General features: G+C 36.3%; 1 protein-coding gene across 1 annotated transcript; it reads right to left on the bottom strand.

Moving 5' to 3' along the window:
• Positions 1-10,540: 10,540 nt before the first annotated feature.
• LOC149160710 (pentatricopeptide repeat-containing protein At3g56030, mitochondrial-like) lies at positions 10,541-12,223 on the bottom strand. Its single transcript, XM_089436773.1, has one exon. It carries the CDS (start codon positions 12,075-12,077, stop codon positions 10,683-10,685), a length of 1,395 nt encoding a protein of 464 aa, XP_089292899.1. The 5' UTR covers positions 12,078-12,223; the 3' UTR covers positions 10,541-10,682.
• Between the last annotated feature and the right edge of the window lie 771 nt (positions 12,224-12,994).

The following is a 12,994-nucleotide window of genomic DNA, read 5'->3' as shown; positions in this document are numbered from 1 at the left end:
AGTTATTTCACACCCTCATCTCCGTCTGATAGTGCACATGGACCTCAAGCTAATAGAGGTCAAATGTAACCCACTTTAGATGACAATTGGAAGAAATAATTGAGAGAAACTGCCTGTGATTACATGACTAGATGGTGGTATGATGTTGATATCTTCTTCAATGTTTTTCGTTCACCATATTATGAACCTATGTTTGATGCCATATTTGTAGTTGGAAAAGGTTTCAAAGGCCCTACTGTGCATGAGTTAAGGGGATCTGTTTTGCAGAAAGAGGCTTTGTCCATTGATGAATATTTGAAAGATTTCAAAAGCTCCTAGGAAAAAATAGGATGTATCATCATGTCAAATAAATGGACTAATCACAGGAACTGTACCATCATAAATTTTCTTATCTTTTGCCCACAGGGAACCATGTTTCTAAAATCAGTTGATGGATCTGATAGGGTGAAAGATGCACACAACATTTTGGATGAGGTTGTTGAAGAGGTGGGGTGGCTAATGTTGTTCAAATCATCACAAATAATGCATCTATCTATGTTCGCGTTGGTAAAATGTTAGAAGAAAAACACAAAACATCTTTTGGACGAGGTGGGGTGGCTAATGTTGTTCAAATCATCACAAATAATGCATCTATCTATGTTCACGTTGGTAAAATGTTAGAAGAAAAACACAAAACATCTTTTGGACCTCATGTGTTGCACATTGCATAGACCTCATGCTTGGGGATATTGGTAAAATAAATTGGATCAAAAACACTGTAGAGCATGCCAAAAACATAACAAAATATATCTACAATCACTCATGGATTTTGAACCTGATGAAGAAATACACAAGGGGCAAGGATATTGTTAGGCCTGGCATAACTAGATTTGCAACTCATTTTTTTGACATTGCAATTTATGCTTTCCTAACATAGAAACTTGCAAAGGGTGTTCTATTGTGATGAATGGAATGAATGTCAATGGTCTTGCAAACAGGATGGCAAAGATATGATAAAAAAAGTTAATGAAGAAATATTTTGGAAAAAGGCAGCAAAGATTGTGAAGGTTGTTGAGCCACTGGTTAAGGTGTTGCAGTTGGTGGATGGGGAAATATTGGCTATGGGCTTCATCTATGAGGCTATGGATCAAGCAAAGGAGCAAATAAAAGAATCATACAAGGATAGAGTGGCTAAGTATAGGACCATTTGGGAAATCATTGATCAAGGATGGAACAATCAACTCCATCGCCCTATACATGCAACTAGGTTTTTCCTGAACCCAAGGTATCATTATAAAGCTCTGGAGGTAGAAGCTTTGATTGGGGAGTTTAGAGATGGATTGATTGAGTGCCTTGAGTGCATGGTTTCTAAGGAGAGTGGCCAATTGGAGATACACCGACAGATCACTTGTTTCAGCAGAGCCACATGTACCTTTGGCAAGAACTTAGCAAGGATTGGAAGGGAAGTAGGTGAGCCAGGTAAACAAACAATTTCAATCAAATTCAAGCTTCTGTGATCCATATTTTGATTTGAAAACAACTTCGGAAGAAATCACATTGGTATATTTAGGCCAATGTGTTTCGAACCAACTAGTGTGGTTCATCATCATCATCTAGTCTTGTGGTTCATCATCATCATCTGGTCTTGATGATGAACCACACTGGTTGGTACGAAACACGTCGGCCTAAATATACCAATGTGATTTCTTCTAAAGTTGTTTTCAAAACAATTTCGATTTTCAAATTCTTATTTTGTTAAGTTTTTTATAATTTGAAAGTTGGATATAATTTGTTGAGCTAACTCATTACACAACTATGTTTTTTGCAGCACAATGGTGGGAGGCATTTGGTAGCCATTGTCTTTAATTGCAGAAGTTTGCAATCCGTATTTTGAGTCAAACTTGCAATGCTTCTGAGTGTGAGCGCAATTGGTCTGTATTTGAGAGGATTCACACAAAGAAGAGACACTTTTTGGAACAAAAACGGTTAAATGATCTAGTCTATGTCCAATACAACCTCAGGCTAAGACGCAACCAATTGTTGAACAAAAGATCTGATACAGATCTGATTATGTTGGAAGATATTGATCCAACATCAAATTGGGTAGTGGAGAGTCATCCAACAGAGTTTGATTTTGGTCAGGATATTGGTCTTGATTTCCATTTACAGATGGAGGCATTAGTTGAACATAATGTTCAGTTAAATGTAGATCCACTAGTACCAGGCCCAACCCCAAGTCCTCCAGTTTCAAGCACTTCCTCTACTTAGCCACGACGCAAGCGCATAACTCGTCTATCTCAGTGTGCAACTGTTGCGCCTACTAGTGCTACTACTTCTATAGTTGCAGTCGGAGATCGTGATGAGGAGGAGGAGACATGGGTTTCCCCGTCTGACTCTGATTTAGAGTCTGAGTCAAATGATGTTGCCTTTGTTACCGCTCAAACTAGTAGGGAACCTAAAGGGGATTCCTAAAGCGAAAATGTTAGGCAAAGGGAAACAAATGGAGACTTAGCCCACTGTCACCTTAGCTAAGACTCCTTTCTATTTACGGACTTTCACCGATGGGAGGAGACCTAGTATATTATGGAGTCACCGATGAAGGAAAAATCAATGAATGGATACAAGTGATCCAAATAATCCCTTTCTCGGAAGAGCTTGAAGGATGGAGCTTGCTTGCTTTCTAAGTAAGGTACAATGTCTTCTAAGAAAGGAAGGGAGGATTTGAGAGTTAGGTTTATGTGATATGACTTGTGAAGGAGTTTCTCAATTCCTAAAATCCTTGTTGAAATTGGTATCCCATATGGTTTTTGAAGAATCATCTTTTCAAAAGAACGAGACCACACGAGACCAAGTGGACCTAGTCTAGGGTAGGAAGAAGGGGTATGGCAATCAATGATGTTCTTACCCTAGACAAGGTGGGGGAAAGGATCAAAGATTTTTTTTCACTTCAAGGTGATGAATTGATTCTATAAGGTACTAGCCTTGGGGATGTTAGGGCAAAGTTTGATCTTGGAACTAGGGCTTGGATTTTCTCCCATCTCCACTGTCAGAATGGCTTCAAAATTGGAGGAAGCGTTGAGGAGACACCAACACAAGAGACCCTAGGAAACCGAACTTTTTGGAGGGATAATTTGTCAGGAAAATGATGCCCTACGTGACCGAGCTTGGTTAGACCTGGAAAAAGGTGAAAAAGATGTGATTTTAGGTGACCAATAGATCAGTGCCTTAGTCTTGGGAGAATGGAGTCTATGATGAATATGAGTCAGAGCCTTTTGTTCATGGTCAAGGAGGCCTCAAGACTACTTCGCTAGCCTTCTAGGTCAAAGAGAAGCAATCTTGCAGCTTTTATACTTTGATGTGCAAAAGAGATGGCTTATCAAGGTCAATTCATTGATAGAATTACCCTTAGGAGATTTTGTTCACATTACATGGCCCATACATTGAGAGATGCTATAATAGAGACAAAATTCCACAATTTAAAGCAGTGAATGCATGCAACAATTAGCCCTAAAAATAGCGAAAATCCCAGTTCAATGTATATGACAAAGTAAAACAAGAATAACATTAAAAGCATGTACTTACATGTAACAGAATATATCCAACCATCCACAATTGGCAAAAGAGAAGCTCCAAGATAAGATAGACCAATACCCACACATAAAAATTCATCCATAAAGTTCCATTTCATCCTCTAGAAAAAGTGCAAAATTCTCAAGAGAGAGAAAAGATCAAATCCAAAGTGATGATACAAAGGGAACTCATCTAACTCCTATTTATACACTCATTAGGAGTTCAAATTATCTAATTGGGTCTACATTAGCTCCTAAAATAAAATAATGTGCAAATTAACTAACTTTTGGTGACAAGCCCACCAAACTAGCTCACAAAGAAAATAATAAGTCTCTCAAGAGGTCAGATGGTAAATAATATATGTTGTAGGGCCTCCCAAGAGACCTGATGAGGTCCATAGGTGCCATAATGAAGAATAGGGCCCTCAAAAGTGATGGAGAAGGGGTTGACCCCTTGTTCTCCAAACAATAAACATGTGGTGTTCTCAATGGGTGTGGGGGCACAACCATAACCTAATGGGCCTCCAAATGAGTTGAAAACGCTTGTAGATCATCTATAAGGGCTCTGATGATGGTGTAAGTGATGCCACATCATCCTACAAGTCTTGGGTAAGCTAACAAGTGTATGGTACATCTGTGGGGTCAGCTGGGTAAAGGTGATTTAGGTGCATCTTTCTCGTCTAATAAGTGAATCTTAAACAATCTTTGCACATCCTCGGGGATCCATGGAGTGGCTACCATTGTGGAGGCCCATGGATTTCAACACACACCCTACATGTGCCAATGTATCCCTCTTGAATATTAAGATCCTATGTAGGGAAACCAAACCCAAGATGTAGACCATCTGCAATCTTGCATAAAATCCAATGCGTCCCCTAGTCTTTCAGTACGACAAGTCATTAGAGAAATCAAGTAAATGAGCTTACCAACCATGGACCACAGGTGGGAACTTCATAATGGCATGCCCTTCCATAATGGGCTTCGGGTCTCCCAAACTCCAAATGGGGTTAACCAAGTATCCTATTAGGTGGTTTCTACTTCTAAAGGGGATAATATGTTCAAGATACATCCTTTAAAAGGTGGTGGTATCTGATAGAGAGATGAATGGAGTAGGGGATGAGAAGAGATAACCCTGGGCCACATGTTGGGGTGCAAGGGTAGCTAATAAAAGGGAAGCCCACACTTGGGTTTATAACGTATAGGAGGGAGCAAACGTGGTACATAAGGTGTCGTAGCATTGATTTTTCCACCCTTCTTTATATGCCTTTTGCATTTTTATGATTTTTCTTTGATTAACTGCTCGGGCTCAAGGGGTAAGAGCATAATGTGTGAGATATATCAATGAATACCCCTTTTTAAAGTAGGGTGGTTCATTGCCCACTAGGGCTTGGGACAATTATGGGTTCTTCTATGATGAAGGAGGTTCATAGAACCTATAAGAATTAGGGTGATGGTCATGATGATGTGGTAGAACTCATGTATTGACTTTTGTCGACATGCTAAATGTGTTTTTCCCAACCACTTTTTGCATTTTGTGGTACATTTTCCTGTTGAATGTGGCCAATTATGCTCTTATCTTTCTTTTTAGCTCCATCAACCTCCAGGGCATTATTCCAGGCCTAACCCAAGGTGTGGGCAAGGAGAAAGGGAAAGTTAACCCTATGTGGACCCAGGTGGGAGCAATGATAAATGGGGTCATAATGAGTGGAAATGGGGGAATATATGCAACTAAAATCAAGGTTTCCTGCATCAACCTTCAGGGCATTATTCCAGGCCTAACTGAAGGTGTGGGCAAGGGGAAGGGGAAAGCTAACCCTATGTGGACCCAGGTGGGAGCAATGATAAACGGGATAATAATGAGTGGAAATGGGTGAATACATGCAACTAAAGTCAGGGTTTCCCATGAAATACCATCTCTAAAGCCAAATGGTCAGTAAAAAAGATCCCACAGGACTAGAATCCAAGGTTAATATCCAAAAGGGGTATAGGGGGCAAGAGCATAGAACTAGCCCATTCTTTCCGTCGAATCCTCCCATTAATCCATGCCCAAAAGTGTCCATGATAAGAAAACTACATTACTCAATTACCAAATGGAAAGGCATACCTTTAGGTTCGGGAAGCCCACCTTCAAACATGTGATCATGGCAAATGGGTGAGGGACCACATGGCTGGCTCAGGTGGCATAGTAATGGCATAATGAGCTAGCTAGTGGCTGCAAAGGGTCGTTGGTTGTCCACTGAGGACCATCTTGGAGAAAAAAAATCTCCTGGGGATATCACCCACAAAATGGTGGTTTACAAGCTTCTCTAGCAGTAACCAATAGTGACTAGTGACTAGTGATGTTTTACTTTTGTTGTAGAGGCCATTTAAAGCCTCTTTGTTATGTGTTTTTGTTATAATCTCTATATATTACATGTATTAGACAGTGCACTGGGTACCATTTTGACATAATGCTTTGTGTTTGGAAACATGAATGAAAATCTTTAAAATTATGTTTTTAAAAAATAAAAATAAAGATTTAATGTATTTTTTACAAAGATCGAGTCATTGAGATCAACTAGGACGAGTCGATACCGAGTCGGAGTCGACCTTCGACCGGTTTGGAGTCTGAGTCAAAGTTTTTAAACATTGGTGCTCTCTGGTTTTCTTGTGAATGACGATTGTAAAATATTGTAGGTTTTGCTCATTGCTATTGCCATTGTCTTTCTGCAGAGAAATGTAAATTATATTTTTAGCAATAGTATAGTTGATGTTTGGCCATTGTTAACATTTGTTGGATTTGCATTTGGAGAGGTTTAGAGTGGTAATATGCACATCGAAGATCTTCACGAGCGACCAGGGCAAATGATCTCGGGAAAACATGTCAAACCTTAGACTTGGCCCTTTTGAGATTACAAATTAGGTTATTGTAAATTTTCCAAGCTTTATTATTTTGAGAGTGCCATTGAACTTCGAAATTTATCAGGAACTATAAGAAACCTTAAGATATAAATGTTGATAAAGTATAAGAATAAGATATAAATGTTGATAAAATATAAGAATAACAATAAGAGAGAACATGAACCAGAGAGTTTGAGAGTTCTTATCCCATGGCCATTTAAAAACAACTAAAGTGAAAATCATGTAAAATGTTAGCATGACAATTTAGTGTAATCTCTGGATGAAAATACAGTGTCAATTAGACTATAATGACCATATTATAAAACATATTATAGCTATTAATAAAACTTTGTTTTCATCAACTTTCACATCCAAGGCAAAGCTAAATATGAATGAAAGTAAACCAAATCTGTGGTAGTATGAGTTTCAGTGTCTCCAAATTAACCAATAATACGACAACCTGTTCCAAGTCCAACCCTTGCTCATGCCAATCATAGCCATTTGTTGACCATGAATTAAAACAAGCTTAACATATGATTGCATCTCACTTGTACACTAAGAAAAAAACCTTCAACCTTGGGTTAACTAGACATTGAATTGCATGGGTTGTGCTTCGTATTTGTAAAGTATTTACACTAGCAAAACTAACAATTGAATGAAATATTGATTCAACCCCTCAGTGTTTCTAACATATACTTAAATGTATTCAATAAAATGCCATATATCTCACATACTCTCTTTTTTTAACAAATTTTATAGTCTATTTAAGGGTAAAACATCCTACCCCTCATTTGAAGCTTTGCCCTCAAATAGTTAGATGATACCAAGTCACATAAGACATCTTCAAATTTGTGCTAACATGTTTCCTTACTTGATTAGCCATCAATCCATCTTTGATATGTTACACAATTGTTTTTTCTTTGATTACATGTATGTTGTTGATTCTCCCCTTTTCTCAAAATGTAGAGATTGATGTTTGTTATATTGTTATTAATGGCTCCCATGATAGCAAAGATGGCAAGGTCCATATTTGCTTTATCTCTTGGCTTGTCTTATTTTGGATGGCATGTCTAGATCTATTTTCTACTTTACCCATCACCTTGCAAGTTGGATATCAATTTCTTCAAGCATTTTGCTAGGATTATATTTTAGTTTTTTCTTAATTTTACTTTTAAATTTCACCAATTCTTTGCCTACATTTTATCTTGATTTATCATTGCTTCTACATCTCAAAGATATTTTCTTAACTCTCCACATCATATCTTCATGTATGATCAATTCTACTTCCTGTAGACATTTTCTAACCCTCTCAACTTTGTTGAAAAAGTTTTGATTATGAATTTTAAATCTTTTTATTTCATTTGTCTTTGCAAGTAGTACGACTTTTTGGACTTTCCGATGCCGAATCTGGCGGAAAAATTTGAGGTGAAATCTTGATTTGTGTTATTTAAACTAGTTTTTTTGATTGTATATATGGATTCAACACCTTGAAAAACCCCTAAGACACTTCGATTGTGTAGGAGTTACCCATCATGCTTGTGATTTCAATAAATTCCTACCAACATTTAGAGAAATTAGACTAGAAAAACCCACTGGAAAAGCTTCCAAAAAGTAGCACTAAAAACAACTATGTTCTTTTTACTCTACCTTTTTCTTTTTCAAATTTTATTTTTTTCTTCTCACAAATTTTATTTTTTTCTTCTCACAGTGCTTCGCTTCCCTAAAAAGTGTTTAATGAGAATTGAGACTTCTAACCCTCTTAACTTTGTTGAAAAGGTTTTGATTATGAATTTTCAATCTTAGCTTCCCCTAAAAAGTGTTTAATGAGAAATGAGACTTCTAACCCTCTTAACTTTGTTGAAAAAGTTTTGATTATGAATTTTCAATCTTTTTATTTCATTCATCTTTGCAAGTGGATTTTTTTACTCGACCTTTTCCTTTTTCCATTTCTATTTTTTTCTTCTCAGAAGTCCTTAATGAGAAATGAGACTTCGATATCTTAATATACTTTTTTACTTCTCATTTCACTTCTTTCATCTTTGATTTTCTTTATATGTTTAGAATGAAGGAAATCCAATTCTTCCCTTCTTCTTTCCTTATTCGTCTATTGTGAAAATATATGTTTAAATGTTTCCTATTTTGTGTCAAAATCAAGGTCCGCTTCATCAATTTCTTTTATAATATCTATGATTAAAGAGGATCACTAAATATTCACACTTTCTTCACATTCGTAAATAGTAGGTATTGGTAATTGGGGTTAACTTACAAATGATAAACGTACTTTACTAAGAAGTTTGAAACTTTATTCAAAAAGTTGTTTTAAATCTCCTGCTACAATGTAACTTATGAGTTTAAAGTTATGAAAATTCTAACTTCAAATTCTCACAAGAGGTTGAAATTCTCTAAAATAAAAAACTTTTCAATATTTTTAAATTAAACCAAAAAAATGTTATAAATGTTTTATTACAATTTTTTTTCTTTTAATCAAATTTTATACCTATTCAAATATGATATCACTTCAATTCTTCTTGTAAATATTCAAATATGATATATCACTTCAACTCTTTATACATATTAAATATGATATATCACTTCAACTCTTCTTTAGGATTAAATTAAAGATTAACCTTGTATATCTTCCAACTTTTAAAATTCCACACCAAAGCATTACTATGGAAAAAGCCAAGCTTAGTATTTCCTTAATTGATATACCACATGAATTAGTGACTTTTCAATTTATTTGTACTAATTTGCAGAATGAGAAAGACCTCGTACTTTTAAAGGAGCAGCATGAGAGCTCCTTCCAAGTATTCAGAAACGTGCGCTCTTTAAATGAAGCCTGTTGAAAGGTGTAAAAACATAGCAAATGACAGGAACAGAGTTTAAGAGACTCATGTCCGTTAATTGCAATCACCCATTAAAGGATTACATTGAATTGTCGAGATCTTTCACCACAGATTCATTCTGTTGTTGCAACAGCTTTACCAATTCACTATAAATATGGGAGATAGGACTGAACAAACATACAGATTGTTACATTCTATTTTGGAAGTAAAGATGTGACAATAGAAACTGCCACCAACCAAAATCTAAAAGAGAAAAGAGAACACAAGAATGAAAGGGAGACCCAAAAGTAGCACCAAAAGTGATAGTGAAAAGAGAAAATGCACAAGGAAACAGAAATGTGAGTAGACAGCAATACCACAGATATACCAGAGAGAAACTAGCAAACGATCATATTCTCATATTCCTTACCTTTTGCACGTAGTTTATCTCAGATTAGTTTCACTATTCTCTATTTAATATGAAGTGGTGTTGACCTTTATATGATAGCACATATCCTGCTACATTTTTTTATGCTTAATTGCATTAAAAAATGCCTTCAAATGCTTTGAATAACCATATGCTATCCTGAAAAGCGCCAAGCTAAGCCATGTCAGATGTTTCCCTTCATCAAGCCATTAGTGAAAAACTTTCCAAATCCATCTTCCTGCTCTCAAAACCCCCCATATGCAAATCCAGCAAATGGAAACAAAGACCAGCAGAGCAGCGATACTACAACTGTGACATTATGTCTGCAGAAAGGCAATATCAATGAGGGAAACATCCAATATTTTACATTTTGTCATTCAAATCAGAACCAGATAGTATATCAGGTCAGGTGATATAGTTTTTGGCAAAATCATGAATTTTTAAGTTGTTTAAAATGTGTTTTTGAATGTATAAATGGACTCAGCACCCTGAAAAGCCCCCAGATACTCAATTTCTGCATATTATATCACTGAAACTTAAAATTCCAAGAAATCCCAACTGGATTTCAGTGAAAAAGTGACCAGAGAAATTGCTCAGAAAAAAGCAAAAACGTCTAATAGTTGGACTTCTGGCTGCATTCAAGATTGTTTTGTTGCAAGTGATAACTTGCAGGAAGATTCTTGATAATTAATAATATGACTTGCTCACAAAAAAACCATGACACATATAAAGCACCCTTTCCAGAAAGGAAACTACTTAATTCTTCCTGAACATCAAATAGTTGTATTAGGCCAGCAAACATAATCAAGCTTAAATATTCGTGATTAAAAATTCAGAGATGAACACATTTTGTAATCAACTAAAGTAAAAGAGGTATTTATATGATGAAAACACTTCCCAATCAAAACTTTAAGCATATCCAACTTGTTGATAGGCATTTTTAGGAAAGCATGTGAAAGGCCTACTGTGCAAGCAACATTAACAAAAACCGTAACTAATATACTACCACCGATCGATCCCAACTCCAATTCCATTCACTTTTTTTTCCAACAAAAGATTGCGAACTTCTTCCTGTCGTCCAGATTTTCGACAAGCCCCAATGAAATAGTTATAGTTATTTGTATCCAGTTTGCTATCGTTTCCACATTGCTGAATCAGGAATGAATGTGCTTCATCAAAACCTTTGCTTTGCAAGAGACTGTCAAGAAGATGCCAGTAACTAGCATACAAAGGGTTAATTCCTTCCTCTTTTAGTCTATCTAGGAGCCGAATTGCACCTTCGATGTTCCCCATCTTGCAAGTTGCACGAATCATTATATTATATGTATGAGCATCCGGTTTGCAGCCTCTTTCAACCATACTCTGATGAAATTGGGTTACCTCTTCAAATTTTTTCCTATCACAAAGTGCATTTAAAACAAGATTATAGCACAAAGAATCTTGAGGAGAGTCTTTCATCATTTCAAAAATTTCCTGCACCTTATCCATCTTATTTTTCTGACAGTACAACTGTATAAGTGGACGATACGTCGACAACCTCGGAGCACAATCCGCACTTGCCATCTTTTCCAGTACCATTAATGCTGCATTGACATAATTCTTTTTACAGAGAGCCGCAATAAGCATTTCATAAGCGTCTCTTCTGAGGGATAACTCCAGCTTCCCAAACACTTCCATGATTTTGTTTAGCATATCTGAATCATCATGCCAGATGGTAGCGAATGAAAATACTGCGGAAGAATTACTGCAACAAGCAGCGGATCTCTCTGACAAAACCCTCTGCAGGGTTTCAAAGTCCTTAGAGCGGCCGAGAATATTCACAAGCCTGTCATATGTTTGAGTGTCGTGTTTGAACCCTGGTTTTGGTTTGGCCCATTGAAAAAACCTCAAAGCCAAACTTGGGGAATCTATTTTCCCCAATATGAACAATGCCAGCAAGGGACTTAACTGAATGCCCAAACGATTTAGGGTTTCATCGAGGTCTTCACCGCCCTTTTCAACAGCTAGACACATTTCCTTTATAGCATCCGCCAGCTTCCATTTATTTTTTTCTAAGGTTTCATCAGCTTTGATCGATCCAGCCAAGGTGCCGTCGTCGACTTCGCTGTCTAGAGATTGTAATTCGGGGTTTTCGTCCTCGCTCCAGACTGCTTGAGATTCCTCGCAGATTTTAACAGTGGTGGATGCATCCGTTGAGTAAAATTTAGGGCTCAAAATGGGTTCATGAAAACGAAGAGAGTTCTTACAATTTTCGAAGATTTTAAGAGCCGTGGAATCCAGATTTTGGGGCCATTCCGGTGATGCAGATCTCCACTGTTGAAGGTGCGGCTGGATTGTTGCAAATGCTCGCCTGATAGAGGCCAGTCCTGCACAACGAGCACAAGCCATGCCCTGCATTGCAAGAAGTTGTTTTTGTACAAAAGGAATTTCCCCGTTTGAAACGAGGACATTAATGAAATAGCATTTGGAAAAGTAGGAGTGCAGGTTTTCTAATTGCTAGGGGTTGAGGGAAGTGGGGTTTAAGGGTAGGACTTGACCAAATGACATTTGGGTTGGACTTCATATATGTATATAGATATTTATCCTTCAACGCTAAAATTTTATCCACCCTAACTATATATATTTTTTAATTCTTACAATGTTAATGTTATTTTGTTCTTTAATGTTCAATTAGTTTAAATTCATATTTAATGTTCAATTAGGGTTGTGTTTAACCATTTTTGTTGGTTATTAGTAAGTTGATATTGAGATATTTATAAATAAATATTATAAAATAAAAGTAAATTTTAAAATATTAATGGTTTTTTTAAAGCTTGGTAAGATTATATTTAAAATATTAATGGTTTTTTTTTAAAGCTTGGTAAGATTACATCTTCATCATGTCCAATATATCATTTTGATTGGGGGAAGGAATTGAATCAGTGACTTCAAATCAAAGAGTGTCTTAATAGAGTATCCAATTATCCTCTATCCAATACCCCATGGACAATATTAATGGGTTTTTAATTTAAATATAAGTTTAAGAAATTATTCTCTTCTAAATTGTTAAATCACGTGTTAATGTTTTTGTTGGTAGTGTAAGTTTTTGATGGCAGACCTTTCACTCATACTAGCATAGCGATAAGTTTTGTGTCATGTGTTGACTTCATTTCACAAACGAGTGTCTAACAAAGGTGTTGTCTAATCTAGTGTTAGCATCTTTTAGTGTTTATTATTAAAAGATAGTCTCACTTTAAGAATGTGCCGAGATATAAAAATATGTTGTAAGGAAGAGTTTCACTATTATGTTTTAGCTTCCACTATGACAAAGCTTA

This window comes from Pinus tabuliformis, chromosome 5_2, assembly GCF_031772625.1.
Source record: "Pinus tabuliformis cultivar Carrire ecotype Pingquan chromosome 5_2, CPIR1, whole genome shotgun sequence".
NCBI lineage: Eukaryota > Viridiplantae > Streptophyta > Pinopsida > Pinales > Pinaceae > Pinus > Pinus tabuliformis.
This window is presented reverse-complemented; position numbering and strand designations above follow the sequence as displayed.